The sequence below is a fragment of the Anthonomus grandis genome, chromosome 2 (genome assembly GCF_022605725.1).
Source record: "Anthonomus grandis grandis chromosome 2, icAntGran1.3, whole genome shotgun sequence".
Lineage (NCBI taxonomy): Eukaryota > Metazoa > Arthropoda > Insecta > Coleoptera > Curculionidae > Anthonomus > Anthonomus grandis.
Window position 1 is genome coordinate 28,767,276 of NC_065547.1, and position 21,249 is coordinate 28,788,524.

General features: G+C 32.0%; 1 protein-coding gene across 1 annotated transcript; it reads left to right on the plus strand.

The window, feature by feature from the left end:
- The first annotated feature begins 2,499 nt into the window (after positions 1–2,499).
- On the plus strand, positions 2,500–20,030 carry LOC126750550 (proteasome subunit beta type-6). Its single transcript, XM_050460191.1, has 7 exons — positions 2,500–2,585; positions 2,668–2,717; positions 2,805–2,872; positions 2,930–3,061; positions 5,902–6,023; positions 19,615–19,767; positions 19,823–20,030. The coding sequence occupies exons 2-7, from the start codon at positions 2,676–2,678 to the stop codon at positions 19,948–19,950; spliced, it is 645 nt and encodes a 214-aa protein (XP_050316148.1). The 5' UTR covers positions 2,500–2,585; positions 2,668–2,675; the 3' UTR covers positions 19,951–20,030.
- The last annotated feature ends 1,219 nt before the right edge of the window (positions 20,031–21,249 follow it).

Consider the following 21,249-nt stretch of genomic DNA (forward strand, 5'->3'; position numbering starts at 1 on the left):
AGTTTTCATCACTACTACTTCTCTGGTTTAGTGTATTATTACACGCCATAAACACAAGTTTTTTTCCTCTGGAAGACATACTGACCAACCGCCACAAACAACAAAATAATGTAAACTGCCGGCAAATAAAATAACACAAGTACGCGTAAATATTTACCTAAATGGACTTACAGGTTTTTTCCTGCTTAAACTTGTCTCATGCTCCTAATAAAAATCGCTTAAGTGCACATAACTGATTTTTTTTGTTCAAAATTAAAATATTTTGGACTTAGGCAAATACATGTGGCCTAGATCTTTTAAAGTATGGGGAAAATGGACTTAAATGATTGTTGACTTGATGAGAAATCATCGCGCGGACTTAGTGGTACGAAAAACTCAAGTTCGTCAAAAAGTGGACTTAAAGGGATTTGCTTGTACGACCACGATACCATATATACCCAGAAATTACTTTGTATTTGATCTCTAACAATTCAATAATTTTTTACCAAAAAATTTTTTAATCTTTGTTTTGTACATCTATCAATTCAATTTTTTGCTAAAAAACTTTCGTTCGTAGAGGTTTGCAACCATCTGAAATCGGTTTAGATATTTATTATCTTTTATAGAAAAAAGGTTTATCCAAATCCTATGGGAATTTTTGAAAATTTGAGTTAGAGTCTTTTTCATTTCTTTAACATTTGACTTTTTAATTAATTTTCTCAACAAAACATTGATTTGTAGAGGTTTGAGACCATCGTAAGCCGATTTAGGTATTCATTGTTAATATCTGGACAAAAAATTATTAAAATCCCTTGGGAATTTCAGGAGATACGGGCATTATATTGATTAAATAACAGGGAGCGCGGACTATAAATTGGTGGCCGCCATTTTTAGTGGTTGTGTCCTTTTGATGTTGGTCACTCTGAAAATTTTTAGTGTTAGTGTCAAAAAATATATAAAAAACGGTAATGAAGTTGACGATGCTGACGTTTGACGTGTGAGTCTAGCGGATTGCCTAGTTTTTGGCGATTTGTAAACGACGCTTGGGCACAGCTTAAATAATTACAGTCTTCCTTAGTCTTCCTTATGCTGTGGCTTGGGTATATCGTCTGGAACAGGCGATGAATCTTTCTCCTTATTTAATACGTGAATAATGTATCACCATCTTTATTTAAAGGTATTTGGTTCAGTTTCTCAAAACCGAATTATTGTGAATTGTCCGCCTGTGTTGTTTATAATACAATAATATATCGAGTTGTTGGCAGAATAATATATTTTTACTATATAAACCCTTTATAATTAAAAACCCGCATAAAATCATCTATATTTTGATTTTTATAGATGGTTGTACCTATTAATCTGGAAACACTGTACATGGAAGGAAAGGAAAGAAAATAAGTGCTTTTAACTGAATTTGTTAAGTAAATAGGTACAAGCAAAAATTTAAATGAATATCATGATTTTCATGGTATTAGGATTTATAAGATTCAAGATTATCAGAATAATAAAACAAATATTTTAAAGTGCATGCATCTATTCCAAGTTGATTGAAACTTTGTTTCATTTTAGGTGAGGATTACTTTCTTTCATAAATTTTAACAAAATTCTTAAAGAAGTACTAGAAAAATCACAGATCTAACGCAACTATCTTAAATTCTTACCTATATGTAACTTTCTATTTTGCATTTTTGTAACCATAACCTCTCAAAAACTTTAATTGTTTTGTTTCCCTACAGTTGGCACAATTAAAATTTGTCAGAGTGACCAACATCGAAAGGACACAATCACGCAAAATGGCGGCCCCCTAGTAGTGGTCATTTACTTTTCATTGAATTGGCAGTCCAGTGCTGGGATTCTAAAATCACGATTCGACAAGATTGCTCGATATGACTGATTCTAAATAAAATTTTCAGTCGTGAGTGTCTTGCGGATTGCCTAGTTTTTAACGATTTGTCGACGACACGCTTGGGTATATCGTATACACCATACGATATAGCTTCTTCCTTTTTTAAACGTATTTGTTTCATTTATTGTTTACCAATAGTCATACCAAGGTCTCAAAGGCGAAGAAGAAGAAACGGGACTTTTTTAAAACTGACATTTTATTGCTTGGGTAACTTGGCGGTTAAAGTCAAAGTTAACTTTTAAAATGTAGAATGGCCTTTTATTCGGTTAGATAAATACACAAATTACAACTCATAACTTATAAATCCATAATTTAAAATACATAAATTAATACGTCTCGCCATAATCGAGTCACGTCATAATCTCTACTTTTCAATCACTTATGCCAACCTAACAAAACGTAATAATTGTCAACACATATGGCGTTATATCTAAAGGCGCGAAATTCAAATTTTAAAATTAAATACTACAAAAAAATATTTATAATACCGGCCCAAAGACAAATACGACCTATCTCTAGTTTATATAAAGTTGACAGCTCGGCCAGGGAACGGAGCTTGGTGAAATCTCAGTCGGCTTAAAATAAATGTAAAAAAATATATCGATGGGTTCCCATTCTTAAATTGTGACAAGCGAAATTCGTGACAGGTGACAACTGACATAACCTAAAAAAAACATTACAAGCGGTTTTGGATTTTTCTGTAAGTTTTTCTAAAATTTGAAAATCCTCTTAGCCTCCCCATTCAATTAAATATAATTAATCGGCATTTGAAATATTTATAGCCTTAAAAATGGTATTGAACGATTGGATGAATGCTGCCCACAGCACTGGGGTGAGTACCAATAATTATCAGCCCTAAACCAATTTGTCTTTGTTAAAAAAAAATGTTTTATTTATACATTTCTTTATTTTACTTTAGACCTCAATTATGGCAGCGGAATTTGATGGAGGAGTAGTGATTGGGGCTGATTCCCGAACCACTACAGGGTAAACCAAGTTACTGTTTATAATGACCTGTTTTACTCTTTCTATAATATATTTTAGTGCCTATATTGCGAATCGTGTCTCAGACAAACTTACTAAAGTCACTGACCACATTTACTGTTGTCGTTCTGGCTCTTCTGCTGACACCCAAGCAATTGCTGATATAGTCTCTTACCATTTGGGTTTCCATGGGTAAGACTTATTAATAATATTAATCTCTTGAAATTATATTTTATAACACCATACATTTAAATATAAAATTATAGTAATCCATAATACAGCAAATATACTGTAGAAACTTGGTGTAATGGTTTTTATTTGTTTTTTATTTTATTTATCAACAGCCAGTGTCAATTATAATAACCAAGTATCTTTAAAAATATGTATATCATACCAGTGTATTAGTAATTATTTAAATTTTAAGATATTAGTCAAACCAAATGTAACAAAACAGTAACAATATCAATGTATGCTGTCATGTACCTGGCTCAGGAATGTATTTTTCATTTGTTAACATAACACTTTTTTACTTTGTTTTGCATTTCTTTTAACACAGAGTTAGAGGAAATGCAAAAAAAAATACTAGCTACTAAGCTAAACTTATTAATAATCCATCAATCAAATCATAAAACAAATCAATATCATATTTTTCATCACAAAATTTGCCAAATTACACATTCTAGAAATTGAAGCTTTAAATACATAGTTAGTTCTGTAAAAATTAACATTCAAATTTATTTCTGGAATTAATGGATAATATATGAAAACCAATATTTGCAAGCAGATCATTGGCTTTAAACATATTATTAGTGATTTTATAAAAAGCAAATCTGTGTATGATATTCCCTTCAAAGATGATAAGTTTAAAAGTGATTCGATTTCAGAACAATTTATATTGTCATAAGGTATATTCAGCTTGATACCAATTCTTTTTTAAAATTTTTGAATGGACTTTTGCTATCCTGTTATTCCTGTTCTTATTACCTGTTAAAATTATTGCCAAATGCAGTTTGTGTATTCTAAAACTAATCTGACCAGGGCATAGTAAATATCCTTCGTAATAAAGTAAATTCAGAATCAAACTAAATCCCCAAATTCTCAACAAGACACTAAGATTCCAACTTTAAACCATCTAATTGGTAATTGAAAGTAAATGGATTCTTTTTATGACTGAAGTGGCAGAAAAGACAGACTCAGTATCATTCATGAAACAATCAAAAAGGAATGCAGAGAATGCAATATGAATTCCATAGTATGGGAATTAGATAAAAAATCCATGCTTTAGATGAGTATGCCCAAGGGCATAGTAAAGGAAATTATACTCATAAATGCCTGAGTGCTTTTTCTAATAAATGTTCTGCATGTAAATCTTCAGGCATCTGAAAGATCTTAGTAACAACATTATCCAAATAAACAAACCGGAGGTTTTTATTCAGTGCAATACCAATGTCCCTGCTACCAGAGACTCTTTCAAGGCTGTTTTGGTTTAGTTTTCACAGTCCTGAAATGATTTAACATCAAAGCTTAAAAAGCAGGTAATTGCGGCAACTAAAACATTCATTAATATCTATGAAGACATTGAAAAAGAGTGGCCCAAGGGGGCAAGCCTCACCAGACAGACAGGAATTACTTTACACAGAAACAGGTAATTCAAGCAATAAACCTTCTATTGGATAAGTAGCACCTGAACAGAGAAATAAATCTTTTTGAAGGAACAATTACCAGCCCTAGCCAGTAACAAATAATTTGTATTCTGAAATTCAAAGGCTTGAAAGGCAAAGCAGATTTCAAATTTTATTGGATCATGAAAGGACAAGTTGAAGCCACATTTCTAATTAAGGTTACATAAAGTGTAATTATATACTTAGTTAGATTGACCTATTTTTTACAGTCCAATAAACAATTATACCCATCTTAGACCACAATTATAGACCACCACTTAAAATCTGGTCAACACAAAAAATATGATACTTATTGGCGACACATTCAAATAAATGACCTCCATATGCAAAATGCATACACAAATTTTGAGCTAATTGGATTTTTGTTTTATCAATTAATGATCAAATGTACACTTTTTGCAGTATTAAGCAACAACCCTTGCTCAGAAGACCAAAGACATTCAAAAACGTTTCCAGATCACTATTAGCACCAGCAAAACCCTTGCAAGAATGTTCAGGATTAAATCAATATAGGAGCTGATTGTCAGAGCACTGATCAAATTAAATATAATTTTTCATTAAAAACTAAAGTTAAAAAAGTAAAACATTGAACAGTAAAATTGAGTAGAGTCATACATGTATATAGGGGAACAAAAGTAAAACTTATAATATTGTAAAATCTAAGAAATGTGACAGGTACACTGATACATACATAAATATAACCAATATAACCATCAAAATTGACATAAAAAAAGTATATAAATGAAAACAAAACAACTTAAAAATAATCAACCATACAGTTAAAATTGCTTATTGAAAAACTTCTGAACGTCATAATACATTCTTCTTAATCTAACTGACAAATGATTGAAAAGCCTTCGCTCTTTAAAGATAGTGGAACTATGCACCTGCAAAGACCTAGGAGTAGGCAATAACAGTTCATACATTTGTCTTGTGTTATGTGAGCTTGTATTTCTAGCCAGAATATGGCTATACTTTTTGTGAATCAGTGAAACTGTTTCTACTGTAATATATTTTCATAGCAAGAAAGAGAGGTTTACATGGAATTTTGCCTTACTCATATATCTTAATGCTTCCTTTTTTGATTGTTAATATAATAATCTCTCTAATTGACTAAGTATTTCTAGTAACATTTTTTTTATAAAATTCAGTTTTTTGTATCAAATTCAAAAAGTGGTTTATTAGACCAATAAAAAAAAACTCAAAAAAGTCCAAATTTAATTAATGTACAATTGGTTTTTATCCCAAAATAATGTATATTTAAATAAGTACAAAGCTTTCTCTTCTTACCTTTTAATACTACTTATTAATTGACTCTTTATTAATGTATGTATATTTGTTTAATTTTAGAATGGAACTTGGTGAGGAACCACTGGTAGAAGTAGGAGCAAACGTTTTTAAGGAATTGTGCTATAATTACCGAGATTCTCTTATGGCTGGTATCTTGGTTGCTGGATGGGATAGCAAAAAGGGTAAATAAAATATTTAAAAGAAATTAAATAGTATGTATGTAATAGCATGAATGGTGGAATAGCATATATCTATCTGAGTCTCTAAAGATCATAAGACAAGACTACTTTAACATAAAAAATAGTTGGTAATATCTGGTTCTTTCTGATCTGTTGGTCAGTTGACTTGAAATTGTTATGTTTTTTTTTAGTACAAACAAATCACACATTTTCTCATTTTAATTAGCAATAGAATGGTGAGTAAATGGATGAATTTTTATGTACTGGAATTTATTTGATATAAATATGAAGTACCATAATTTTTTATGATTCTAAGGCTTTCAACTATGTCCCACAGGATAATTATCGACATACTAGGACTATAAAGACTACAACCTATAAAAAGAACAAAAAGCTTTATGCATGGTATTTGGCCGTCACACTAATGGTGAATGGAGTCACTCAAGCAGTGGCGGCTCGTGGCTTATGCTAAAGGGGGTTCACAAACAGGTGTAAATCATACAGTGCTTTCATTTCAAAACGATCCACCCTTAATAATTTAAAAAAAAAAAGCACGTCAAATTAGATATACAGGGGGACGTTTAATTATGCATTTACTGAAGTTCTGTCAATCACCTCCTCACCTCCAGCTAACCTCACTTTAATATGTCAAATGGGAACCCCCATCGTGTGATACATCATAGTAAGCAGCGTAAAATTCTCTATTCAACGGTACCAAAAAAATTAAATCGGTAAATGTGTAAGCAAATAGTTAGCGAAAATGTCTAGAAATAATGAATATTTTATTTACGCCAAACTTTGGTATGTCAAATGGCTACCCCATGGTGTGATACATTATTTTAAAGGGCATTCATTATGCTATCAATGGTTATAAAAAAAAAAAATTGATTGACCAAGAAGCAATTAAAGTGTAAATCGGTAGGGTAGAAAAACAAATATTAGTTTAACAAATTTATTTTATTAAATGTTCAAAATGCGCGCCGTTATTAGCAAGACAATAAAAAAGCCTATTTTCAAACTCCTTAAGAACATTGGCAAGGGTCTGCCCACTAATTTCTCTGCATTCTTGAAATATTCTATTTTTTAAATTCTCAATACTCTCAGGTGGGGTTTTATAAAACTAACTACAGAAAAAGATACATTTATAAAAAAAAAAACACATTAATGAGTACAGTGCTTAAACGTAAAGCCCATTCTTCTAGTTTTATTTTCAGAAAATTTATTATTAAAGTTTGAAATATTCTCTATAAACTTTTTTCAATATATAGCATTGCTAGGGCTGACAGTTTCTCTTCATTCATAGAACTTCGCAAAAAAGTTTTTATTCTCTTCAGTGTTGAAAAGCATCGTTCACCTTTGGCCGTAGTCATTGGTATGGTAATAATTATTGGTAAAAGTGTAAAGATAGCAGAAAATATGCTTTGAAGATTATTTTCTATAAAAAACTGCAGCAAACTAATAGCACTTCTTATATTTCTGAAATCAGTTCTTGAATAAATTAATTCTAATTCAGTCTGTAGGCGAACTTTATCTAAAAACGAATATGCTTCTACTACATTTTCCAAACCTTGCAAAGGAAAATGTCTCTCAAATTGTGGAAATTTGTCACAGGAAAAAAGAATAGCTGCATTTAAATGATTTGTAAAAGAAAATCTATTTTTTACGTGTATAATTATCGTATCAGACACTTCCTTGGCTGCTATGGTTCTGCTAATATGAGGGTCTTCCTTTGTACGCCGCCTTTTAGTTTGAGTCATAGTAGTAGTTGTATCATCAGAAATCTAATTCTTAACTATTTCTAAACTGTTTCTCTCTTTTTGAATGCAGGTTTCAAAACACTTTATGGCTGTGTGAATTTGCACTGGGTCAGTCGCCGTTTTTTGTAAAAACATTCAACCGGTCTTCCATCTGGTAAAATATACCTAAATAGTATAGCTATTTGGTAACAGCTAGCTGCATCGATCGTTTCGTCGGCCATGACAGCAACAAATTCAGCTTGCAAAATTTCTTTTTTTATATTTTCTTGGGTCACTTGTAACTTTTTGTGCTAAATGTCCCTAGTCGGCTATTCCATTTTTTATCCAAGCAGGCTCTGCAACCCCACGACCAAACAACAAACAGGAAAAACAAAATAAACGGTTAGTCGTGCTGCATCCACAAATCCAGTTATTTTTTTGATATATTTTCATCTTAAACTTTCTAATAAAATATATTTACCCTTTGTAGCCTGCGTTAAATTAGTTTCTGGTGTAGGTCTTCCCGCTTTTTTATTTCAATTTTTTATTCTAAACTTAAAGAGCTAAAGTAATTTTTTAAATATTCTACAGTAGAACTACTAATTAGTAATTTTTATTTACTTAGAGAAAACAACTTGCTACACACATAAAATTCGAAAACAACGTCAAATACTTTATACAAAGAGCCCGTTTCAACGAGAAATTATAGCTGGCGCACACCAAAACTGTGGGACTTTTCTACGTTATATTGCAATACCCCCGATACACCCCGCAAGCAAAATAGTGAAGGCAAAAGGGTCATAATCACGCCTACATGATCGCGTATGCGATTGTTTCTCGTCACTCGTTAAACGTCGCCAAGCTTCGTGCCAGATGCCGATATTTTTTAATTTTTTATTTATTTATTACTTATTTTGGGGGTGCACGTGCTCATGTGCTCCTATGGTAGAGCCGCCACTGCACTCAAGGCTCGATTATGATCACTAATTCTCTTTACAATTTAAGCAAATGATGTTTTAAAACCTGCAAAAAATTGAGGCAATTCTTTTTCAATTCACATAGACCGACAACACTATTAAAATGACATCAAGAAAAAATACATGTTTGATTGACTTCTAACAAGCTATCTTTTAATAAACAAAATACTTAAAACAACCATTTTTTACCCCAACATACAAACAACAGAAACGAAGTCAAATTTTTAGGAGTCTGTTTAGATCCAAACCTATTGTTTCAAAAACTATATGGAACTTCTTGTTAACAAATTTTCTTCGACAGCATTTTTAATAAAAAACATGGAAGAGCAAGTTCCCTTTGTATCTCTCATACAATACTACCCTCATATAGTTCAGTTCAGAGATCTATTAGAATCTTTGATGTGCCGCGAATAGTCCGTGTGCCGCTGTTGCTTGTATTGTCACATGACATGCATGTTTAAATCGCAAAATTTTATGTGGAAAGAGTCATAAAGTAATATTCTAAGCGATATTTAATCATTTCATTAAATAAATTTTTAGCATAAAAAAAAAATAAATTTAGCAAAAAGTTTTAAGCATTTTTTTAAGAATTTATACATTTTATTCGTAAAATTTGACTACATGCGCCCACGTACTATTTTGTTAGACGCCTGACCTCAGTCACAGCCACTCAAGCGTGAAAAGTTGCACAGGTCCGGCCTTAAAATTTATTTTTATTTAAAACTCTATTATTCGGGATTTTTGGGTTTAGTTTTATTAAGTTAGAAATTCAGGTTAGTTGATAGCAAGATAATATTTAATTTAGATATAAGATTTAAGTACGTAAAATGAGTTAAACCAAAAATTGTAATTTAATAAGTTTAGTTTTTAGCGCCATGGGGTGTTTATAACAAGTGATGAGAGAATAGGTGGTACGAATTACTTAGGCCCATTTATTCTGTGGATTAAGGCATTAAATATTTACTTTTTGACACAAAAGTGTTTGTTTTGGTTTGTCTTCAAATTTTATATATTTCCTTTTTTGGGGTATTGAGATTTATTTTTACTTGGTGGTGATTATTAATGGGGATTTTGGCTGCCATATTCAATGTCCTTTATTTTTTTTTTTTTAATTAATACATATTATGATATATTATCATAATAATATACTTATGAAAACCTCCCATCTCTATATTTAGTACTTCTTTTGATAAAAAGTAATTATGTAGTCCGAAAAGTGAAAGTATATTTTTTTAAATAAACTTTTACATTAAAAATCATCTAGCTGTCTATATTTTATGCATTTAAAAGACACAAGTTTTACATTTTACACATTACAAAACATTACATTTTAAGTATACTGGATCCTAAAACTACAGTGATGATACTAAATACTTTTTTAAATTTAACCACTCTTTTGAATCTGGTCCAAAAAGTTAATACAATTTTCTAAATTCTATTTTTTTGCCGTTGTTCTTTAGCAGTTTCTTCCATTAAGGAAGGAAACAGTTTCATATTTACATACCATAATATACATATCATAAATGTATCATACCATGTTTTGGCTAAATAATTTATGGATCTTTCTTCCTCCCAAAATTTTTTAATTTTCCTCAAATATTCTATACACCACCTGACATTCCATTACAGCAGCTCTTTTGTTTACCATCTTAAGCTTAAATCCAAGTTTTATCAGGTATCTCCGCAAGGTTGAGACTGAGAAATGTTTGTCCCTTGCCAATAAGGTGTCTCTATGGTCAGAACCTCATTGTTTTTGTATTTAGAATACACACCTTTCCTTAGCAATTTGGCAATATGTGGGTCAAGTCCCTTTGATTGTCCTGCATCTTTCCTTTTTATTCTGCCCTTAATCCTTTTTTTTACAGGCATATTGTACCGGGTGTCCAAATAAGAAAGGACGCCGGCTGTATCTCGGAAACTATTCATCGCACAGCGCTGAAAAAAAAAATGGCTGGAAAATATTTACAAGTTCCTAAGACTACCACAAGATGGCGTAACTACACAGTAATTTCAAAAAATTCAAATTTCGTCTAAAATAGCCAGTATTAGGTACCATTTTGAAAACATCAGAATAATCTTAATTATTTTCATTCATATCTATATCTCATTAATTTTGCCTTAATTTGGCTAAAGAATTTTCTTCATATCTCCAATGAGAAGGGTGGGGGAAGATCATAAATAATGCAACTTTTTAATCGCCCTGTACTCAGATTCTTTATTAAAAGTAATTCAAGTGGGTACTCGTTTAAAAGCAAATTCAAAGGGCTTTCAAAATATGCACCTGTCAATGTCACTTTGTTTTCAGTGAAGTCGTCAGAGGGCGTTGTTTAACAGAGACTGGGTTTTTAGAGATTTTCTCTAAAAAGTTAAATGCAATGATATGATTTTTTCACTGCGGTTTCGAAGACTTAAAACATACTAACAAACCAGTGAAAACCGCGTTTCGATATCTTCATTTGTTTTCGAGTAATTTTAAAATAACCTATTTTTCAAATTTTAAATATTATTAGCAATATTAGGGCGGTCTTTGTGACAGAATATTATCAAAAATTACTGAAAATTATTTGAAAGCTCATAATCATATTTCCACTTGAAAATATAATTGGCAATCGAGAATCTCCGAATATGATTTATTAGAGCATTATTTATTAATTCTATTTGAATATTACTATTATATCAAGAGGCCTATGAAAATATAAACAGAAACAAAGGATTAGAAAATGTCATTTAAAGTTACTTAAATTGACAGTTGTCAGTCAGTTATTTTTGATGTGTAAGTGTTTTTTACTACAAATTAATAAGTTTAAAAATGAAAATTCCAAATGAAGTAGCCTATAATATGCTAGCAGTTTATTTCGAATGCAATCATAACTCAACGGTTGCCTCTCGAATATATGCTATGCGGTATCCAGAACAGAGACATTATACGAAAAGGACATTTGCAAGATTAGCTACTCGGTTGCGAGAAAATGGCAGTATCAATTTACCTCTTAACAGAAGACGTCGCTCTGGACGATCTGAAGAAAATATTGTTAATGTGCTTGCTTATATTGGATTATACCCTCACATAGGAATAAGGCAAATTTTATTGGATTTGGGCATTACGAAATCAACTGTGCATAACATTTTAAGAGACCACAGGTTTGTTAAAAAGTTGATAATTAAATTTGACTATTACTAGAATCGAATATTAAAAAATATATATTATATATGGTGCTGCATCAGGAATTAACAGGAACCGATTTTGATAGACGACTTGATTATTGCAACTGGTTTAGCAATATGCTGGAAGAAGATCCCCAGTTTGTCTCAAACATTCTATGGACAGACGAGGCAACTTTCACCATTGTTGGTAGTGTAAATTTATACAATATGCACTATTGTGCTCCCACAAATCCCCACTGGATGAGAGAAGTGCAGTATCAGGGTCCGTGGTCTGTTAATGTCTGGTGTGGGATAATAGGGGGAATAATTATTGGTCCATACATTTTTGAAGAGGTCCTCAATGGACACACCTATTTAGATTTTTTACAAGATCACTTGCCTGTACTGCTTGAAGACATCCCAATTCAAACCCGTGCAAGGATGTTTTTACAGCACGATGGATGTCCCGCGCATGTTGCGATAAATGTGAGAAATTTTTTAAATTTAAGGTTTCCTCATAGGTGGATTGGTCGAGGAAGTATATTTCTTTGGCCCCCGCGATCTCCTGATCTGACTTGCCTAGATTTTTATTTGTGGGGCAGACTAAAGGATATCGTTTACCAAACCAGACCGAGATGATATGATAGCCAGGATCAGAAATGCGGTAACAAGCATATCAGTTGCCGAAGTGGAGGCTGCAGTTCACGTTACTTATCGAAAAGTACGCGACTATATTAGTAACGATGGTGGACACTTCGAACATCTTGAAAGAAATTGATTTAGTTATATGTTTTATTTTTATTTATTTTATATTTAGTATTAATTTGCGCTATTTGTTATAATTGTTTACTCAGAAGGATTTTGAAGATTGAATAAGAGGTAAACGGATACTGCCATTTTCTGCTAACCGAATAGCTAATCTTGCAAATGTCCTTTTCGTATAATGTCTCTGTTCTGGATACCGCATAGCATATATATTATTCTAGAGGCATCCGTTGAGTTCTGATTGCATTTGAAATAAACTGTTATCAAGTCGTGGGAGTTTAATTTTTGTAACGTTTTTTTTTCAGATTGATCGGCGTTGCCATTCGCCTAAAACGTCTAATAAGCCATCTACCGTGAATCACCCTGTATATTAATGCGACTCAATATATGTAAAAACGCTGAGACAAACTTATTCCGACTTATCTAATCTGTCAATTCCTGCTAATTCTGAATCATTTGTTAAATTAATTATAGGTACTTATATTTAAAATTTGAAAAATAGGTTATTTTAAAATTACTCGAAAACAAATGGAGATATCGAAGCGCGGTTTTCACTGGTTTGTTAGTATGTTTTAAGTCTTCGAAACCGCAGTGAAAAAATCATATCATTGCATTTAACTTTTTAGAGAAAATCTCTAAAAACCTCTGTTAAACAACGCCCTCTGACGACTTCACTGAAAACAAAGTGACATTGACAGGTGCATATTTTGAAAGCCCTTTGAATTTCCTTTTAAACGAGTACCCACTTGAATTACTTTTAATAAAGAATCTGAGTACAGGGCGATTAAAAAGTTGCATTATTTATGATCTTCCCCCACCCTTCTCATTGGAGATATGAAGAAAATTCTTTAGCCAAATTAAGGCAAAATTAATGAAGATTATTCTGATGTTTTCAAAATGGTACCTAATTCTGGCTATTTTAGACGAAATTTCAATTTTTTCAAATTACTGTGCAGTTACGCCCTCTTGTGGTAGTCTTAGGAACTGGTAAATATTTTCCAGCCATTTTTTTGGCCACTTTTCTTAAGAAATTTTTTTTTCAGCGCTGTGCGATGAATAGTTTCTGAGATACAGCCGGCGTCCTTTCTTATTTGGACACCCGGTACAATAGGGAACCCCTGTTAAAAACGCTGTTTTTTGCAAAGCACTACAATCATTGTGATCATTCCTTAGATTGTTATAGATATTTAGATAAATTTGTTTGGCGTCTGTACTTAAACAATTACGTTTTAAAACTGCTTGATTTTCCTCTGTAGCTTCTACTTCCCTTGCTTCTTTTTGCTTCTTCAACACTAGAAAATGAACTATCAGAACTATGTAAGTCTAAATCACTGTCCAGATCACTCTAATTGTCTTCATTACAAATTTTATTGTCTTTCTTGTACACCCACGGTCTCCATAAGCCCGCACAAACACTTTCCTCTTCATTTGCCAAATTTTCCTGCCTATTTTCCCAGGGTCGAAACATTTTAAGGTCTTTAGGTATAATACCAAAACAAATCCACAAACACAAATAAAAAAAACACACTTCCTCACAGTAAAAACTGCAAAAAATTTAGACGAATACAGGCCAAATTCTAAATTCTTTACTTTCATAAACGTGTAAAAAGCATAACTGGCAAAACACATCAAATAATAATCTCACATGACCCCCCTCCCAACTATTAAAGGTGATAGACCCATCCAACAACTATTCTAAAGGCGATAGACCTATCCTTAAAGATCTCTTTAAAAATACGTCGAAAGTAATACAAAAACAGCCTAAAAATTTATTTGGGTACGGCCCCGTAATTCTCAAAATCAGTGGGATAGAGAGAGATACACAATCACTTGCACAGCCTAAAGTAGGAATCGCCAGAACGCAGGTATTTTATCTTTGTTTAATAGACTGGCTAAAAAGAGGTGACAAGTCTGTGAGTGCTGGAAGTGTTTAAAATATTTTGTAAGATGCTTGGATTTTAGTCTGCGGTCAATTTTTTGATATTATTTTCTTGTGATATTATTTTTTTTCTAAAAATTGACATTTTTGAAAGAAAAATAAAAAATAGTATAAAACATGGGGTTTTACGTATATTTAAAATGATTTCATAGATAAACAATATAAAATTTTGCCATTTAAACATGTATATCATGCGACAATAAATATGATATAGGCGCACGAACTAGTTAGTGCGGCATCTGCGACATATCAAAGATTCTAATAGATCTCTGAACTGGACTTTACAAACATTTCATAGTCTCTTCCAATCAATAAGCGTTTATTCTATATTAACATGGGGGATACCTGTCATCTTGAAAGAATATTTGCACTACAAAGGAGTGCAGTTTGTTTTATGACTCATATAGAGCTGATTGATGTTAAACAAAAACTATTACTCCAAAGCTACTAGCTACTATTAGTTTGGTACATTTATGAATGCATACAAAATAAAGAGAATTATCCTTCAAAATAAAATACATGCCTATATGCCTAACACTAAAAACCAAACCGAATTTGTAATTAATAAATATCAATTTTGAATACTTGTATTTTTATGTATTTCACTTAAGCCAATAAATACTACATTATTGTCTCATACAATAAACATGTCTAAGACACTAATGTAGCTAATAAGCTAAAACTATACATAGAAATCATTAAAAAGAAAGTACATTAAAAATCTTAATTGCTCAGTACCTCTGGCTACTCTGTGCATTCTTAAATCTCCATCAATATGGGGTAATGATATTCATTGAACGTCTGGTATTATGTGTATGAAGAACAGGTTGTGCACCGAAGAGACGAAATAAGACAATGTTTTTTTATGTCAGTGTAATTTTTAACTATTATAAACCACTAAGTGTTCCAAAAGTGTGTCGGTAAAAGCGGCATTTTTTAAAAATGCAGGGCCATTGACTAACTTATACTTAGTATATGCGCTAAATATGGCTGCTTTATTATGCGCAGCTTGACTGCAATAATTTTTTTTACAAAAAAAATTCAAAAACCACTACATAATTTAATTTTCATTTTTATATCTGAAATGTTATTTAATGTCAATATTAGATTAAATTTTAATGAAGAATTAATAAATGGGTATTTCTTATTATGCAAACATATAAGCTATGACTAGTCGTTTTTAAAATATTCATGATAATAATTAAATAAGCATATTAAAAATATTAATCATTTTATTAGTTGTTTCGTTCTCTCTCATTTTGTTGTTTTTGCCAATTTTACTTATTTTTAGTTCATCAGATTTCTTTAAAGTTTAACGGTAATACTTTGTTTATTTTGGTTTATTTACATTGATTTTGCATATAAAAGTTCACCCGGTATAACACAAGCGTTTCTTGGTAAAATGTTAATATTTAACCTCGACTTTTCTTACATTTCGTTACTCTCTTACTCCAATGTTCCTTCCATAAAGCCTTGCTCTTTTATCCTAATTTATCTTATGGACCCTTCGGGGCGAGAGTGAGCTATTTGACCGAGGTCATCCGCCAAAAACTTAAATACTACAGCAATCATTTGATCGGTACCTAAATCTCACGCGAGATAATACCGAAGTGCGTCGCGTCTTTGTTGATTTAATGAAAGTTGATTAGGGTGTTTCTTATATTAACATCCTTACTTCATTTATGACTAGGGTCGAGCAATTTTTTCGTTTCACGCTAAATTGTGTCTTTTTCTTATTCTAATTTTGTATTTATTTTATTTCGCTCATTACGTAATCACTAAGGGTGCGCGTCGAAAACAGAAGGATCACCTCCCTTATTTCAGTGCGTCTAGAGCAGCGTCCCTATTTTTTACAGTCTGGCCTTGATAAGTTGATAAATAATTAAGATTGAAATAACCTTGATTTAATTAAGTAAACATATTTTATAAACAGGACCGAAACATTAGTATTACATCACGTGTTCAATATGTCCTCTGTTTTGTTCAAAACATAAATTAATACGTTTCTGAAAACTTCTATCTACTTCATGTAACATGTGTGGAGTTACTTGAACAAACGCATCTCGTATTCTCTGCTCCATGTCTGCTGCCTTTGTAGGTGGATTTCCATGAACTTCTTTCATAAAACCCCATAAAAAAATCTAATTTTGTTAAGTCAAGCGATCTGGCTGGCCAATTAATAGATTCATTCCAATCCATTGTCCTTTACAGATCATATTCAAATGATCAATGACATTTCAAGAAAAATGTACAGGTGCTCCGTCCTGTTGAAACCACATTCGCTGTACATTCTAGTAATTAATGGAACATTCGCAAGTCATCTAGGCAGTTCATTTTGTAAGAATTAAAGGTACATTTCTCCATTAATGACCATTTAAAAAATAGGAATAGATAACAGTGCTTCCAATAATTTCACCCCACACATTTAATGACTACCTATGCTGGAGGTCGATCTGTCGCATGAAATGGGGTTTTTTGGGTGAATAATAGTGAAAGTTATATCTATTTACTGATCCATTTTTATGAAATTTTGTCCCATCTGTAAATAGGACATATATTCGCTATTTGCTTCCTTGCTTGATTTATAAACTTCCTACCTTTTGTCTACCATTAAAAACACATCTAACGCCTGCTTATTAACGGGCCTCATTCTTTCTGCCTTTGGGTAACAAACATTCCCTACCTTCACGAATCTCGCTAATATCCTTCCTAAGATTTTTCATCTGGACTTTTCCTATCCGGATTACGCGCCCCATACATTCGAGAGGCTAAGAGGCAATTTTTTTTACATTCATCCAACACAAATATCATGTCAACAAGTTTGTCCTTGCTAAAATGCATTTTATATGCAATTTTCGTTTAGAAATCTTTTGAACAAAACTTTAGAATCAAAGTTACGAGAATTCAAATAAGTGAATACTTAGTTGGTAATAAACACAAATATGGTATTATCATCAAAAATGTTAAAAATTTATTTAGAAGAACAGTTGAAATATTTTGCTTGATAACAAAAAATACTATTAAAACTCTTATTTCTTTGTTCTTATTTAAAAATTTTGTATCTACAGATGATTATCGTGAATATTTTAAAAACGACTAGTGATAGCTAATACGTTTACATAATAAAACATATTCATTTATTAATTCTTTCTTAAATGCATAAGGTAAAATGTATAATGTAATTATATGAGGTGTTCCATGAAATGAAACATTCCGTGAAAAAAGTGAGAAATAAAGCTTTGAAATTCGTAAAATTTGAATGATAACTAAGAACACCCTGTATATGACAGAAAGAAACCATTTAAGTCAAAGTAATCCTCCATTCTTCTAGAATCCGAATTTAACCTAATATTGGTATTAAATTAACATTTCTGATGTAAAGATAAAATTAAATAATGTAGTGATTTTTGTTTGTAAAAAAAATTATTGCAGTCAGATTGCGTATGATAAAGTTAAACGTATTTAGCGCATATACTAAGTAGCCTAAGGTGGTCCCAAAAATGAAATAAACAAATTGGCACTTTATTAGTGCCTTTATTTTAACAAATTACATTATATCGCCTATTTTTTCAAGCACCTTGTATATATCAAAATATTTTCCAGAATTTTTAAGAGGTTAGAAAATGTTAACCCTTTTTTTAGGCTTTGGGGAAGACCAATGCACTGTTGCAGGACTCTATATGTAAATTGTGCTTTTGAAAAATTGTGTTTTGAAAATTTAAGATGGTATCCAAAAGCAGAATGTCATGAATGTGAATGTTTTTTAATTCTTTTTGAAAATGACCTTAGAGTTTTTCCAATATATGTGGATCCACTTTTTTGGATATGGGGTAGAATTTGTTTGTTATTTATGAAGGCCGAGTCAAGAGTTTAGTACTCCTAAAAGATACTTTAATCTTTGTTTGGCAATTATTTATCAATGTTCTGGAAATCTGGTAAGATATCTGGTAGAGAATGGCCATTATAAGCTAGATTAGCTTTTCTTTTTATTTTGGTAATTTGCTTGTCAACAAGGCTTGGGTCGTATCCATTGTTAAATGCGATTTGTTTGATAATATTTCTTTCATTAATTAAATCTGTTGAGGACATTGGAATAAGTAAGTGATTAACGTAACAATTAAAGAATGGCATTTTGTGTGATAGGGGATGATTAGATTGAAAGGGGATAATGTGGTCGGTTTGGATTGGTTTTCTGTATATTTTAGAGGAGAGGTAGTTGTTTTTTTAGTAATTCCTAAAAAAAGTCCTTTTTAAGTTCTTTTTCAAATCATCCACGTATCTAAAAATTTTAAATTTAAATAATAAATTTCTATTTTCCGTTTAAAATTTAATTTTCATTCAACAATATAGAAACGGAAGTTCTCTCTTTATTATCTAAAAATAACTCATAGTGGTGAAATTGGATTGCTTATGGCAAGGCCTATTGATGACTATAAAACTTATTATTAAAAACTTGTGACAAGTAAAATTTAAGAAGTAAAAGGATCTCAACAGTATCATCAGCATCCAGTTTGTTTACTTGTAAAAACCGGTCGACAATGGGTAAAGTTTCGAGACATGGGATTGAGGTGGTAACTAGAGTAATTGAGTAAAAATTGTCCTATTATCTGTATGGACAGTTTCATAGGATCAACTTCCTTTGGACAGAAAATATTCTGCCAGGCTTTAGTAAAAGACCCCAGACAAGAAGGAACAATATGGAGCCCAATAATAATTTAAAATTTGATTATTGGAGACCTAACTTGGTTGTACTTAATAATATGATGTTGTAGAGTCTTAGAAATGTTATAACTTATTTCTATAGTTTCTAAACTTCTATAATGTCAAACAATTTAATTTAAAACCCATTTATATATAGCCAAACCCTGTAAGGTATCTGAAAATAGGACTTAAATGAATTTGCGAATGATAGAAAAAATCATCATCAGACTTAGAACAACAGTATTACAACATTAAAATGGGTTTTCGGGATTCTAGAAGATTTTGATATCATTACTACATCTATTATAATTCATTATATCTATTAATTTTAGGTGGTCAAGTTTATTCTATTCCAATTGGAGGAATGGTTGTAAGACAATCAGTTTCGATTGGAGGTTCCGGATCCAGTTATGTCTATGGTTATGTTGACGCCAACTACAAGAAGGGAATGACCAGAGACGAATGTGTCCAATTTGTTACCAACAGTAAGAAGCCTTATGATATTACTTTTATGTCATTTTTTTAATTTTGTATTTTTAGCTTTGGCCCTCGCTATGTCCAGAGATGGTTCTTCTGGAGGTGTGGTACGTTTGGGCGTGATTACCGAAAAGGGCATCGAACGCAAGTGCGTTTTGGGCAATGAATTGCCTAAATTTTATGATGAGTAATTTAAGATGATTGTAATTGGTGGTTTTTATTTAAATATAATACACTTTTTTTTGTAATTAAATAAAAGTCTTTTAGAATACATTCATATTTTTTTATGGATACATTCATATTTTTTATGGATACATTTATTTATCATGCTTTGAAATGTTGAGCAGGCATAAGTAACAAATAACCTACCTGATTCAGACCTCTGTATTTGAACTTCTTTTATGCCTTCCTCTTGTTGATCATACAACCGTCATTTCCAATCGCAGAAAATCACAACAGACTGACGACGTGCATTGTTCAACCGTCGTTTATATTCACATTCAATCACAGCAGACTTATGCTGAGCATCGTACAACCGTCGTTTCTAATTGCAGACAACCGCAACGGACTGACGATGTGCATCGTATAACCATCGTTATATTTACAGACAATCACAGCAGACTTACGATGTGCATCGTACAACCGTCGTTTCTAATTGCAGACAATCACAACGGACTGACGATGTGCATCGTACAACCGTCGTTTCTAATTGCAGACAATCACAACGGACTGACGATGTGCATCGTACAACCGTCGTTTCTAATTGCAGACAATCACAACGGACTGACGATGTGCATCGTACAACCGTCGTTTCTAATTGCAGACAATCACAACGGTCTGACGATGTGCATCGTATAACCATCGTTTATATTTACAGACAATCACAGTAGACTTATGATGTGCATCGTATAACCGTCGTTTCTAATTGCAGACAATCACAACGGACTGACGATGTGCATCGTATAACCATCGTTTATATTCACAGACAATCACATCAGACTGACAATGTGCATCGTACAACCGTCGTTTCTAATTGCAGACAATCACAACGGACTGACGATGTGCATCATATAACCATCGTCTCTAATTGCAGACAATCACAACGGACTGACGATGTGCATCATATAACCATCGTTTCTAATTGCAGACAATCAGAACGGACTGACGATGTGCATCGTATAACCATCGTTTATATTTACAGACAATCACAGCATACTTACGATATGCATCGTATAACCATCGTTTATATTTACAATCACAGCAGACTTATGATGTGCATCGTATAACCATCGTTTCTAATTGCAGACAATCACAACGGACTGACGATGTGCATCGTATAACCATCGTTTATATTTACAGAGAATCACAGCAGACTTATGACCTGCATCGTACATTCGTCGTTTCTAATTGCAGACAATCACAACGAACTGACGATGTGCATCGTATAACCATCGTTTATATTTACAGACAATCACAGCAGACTTACGATG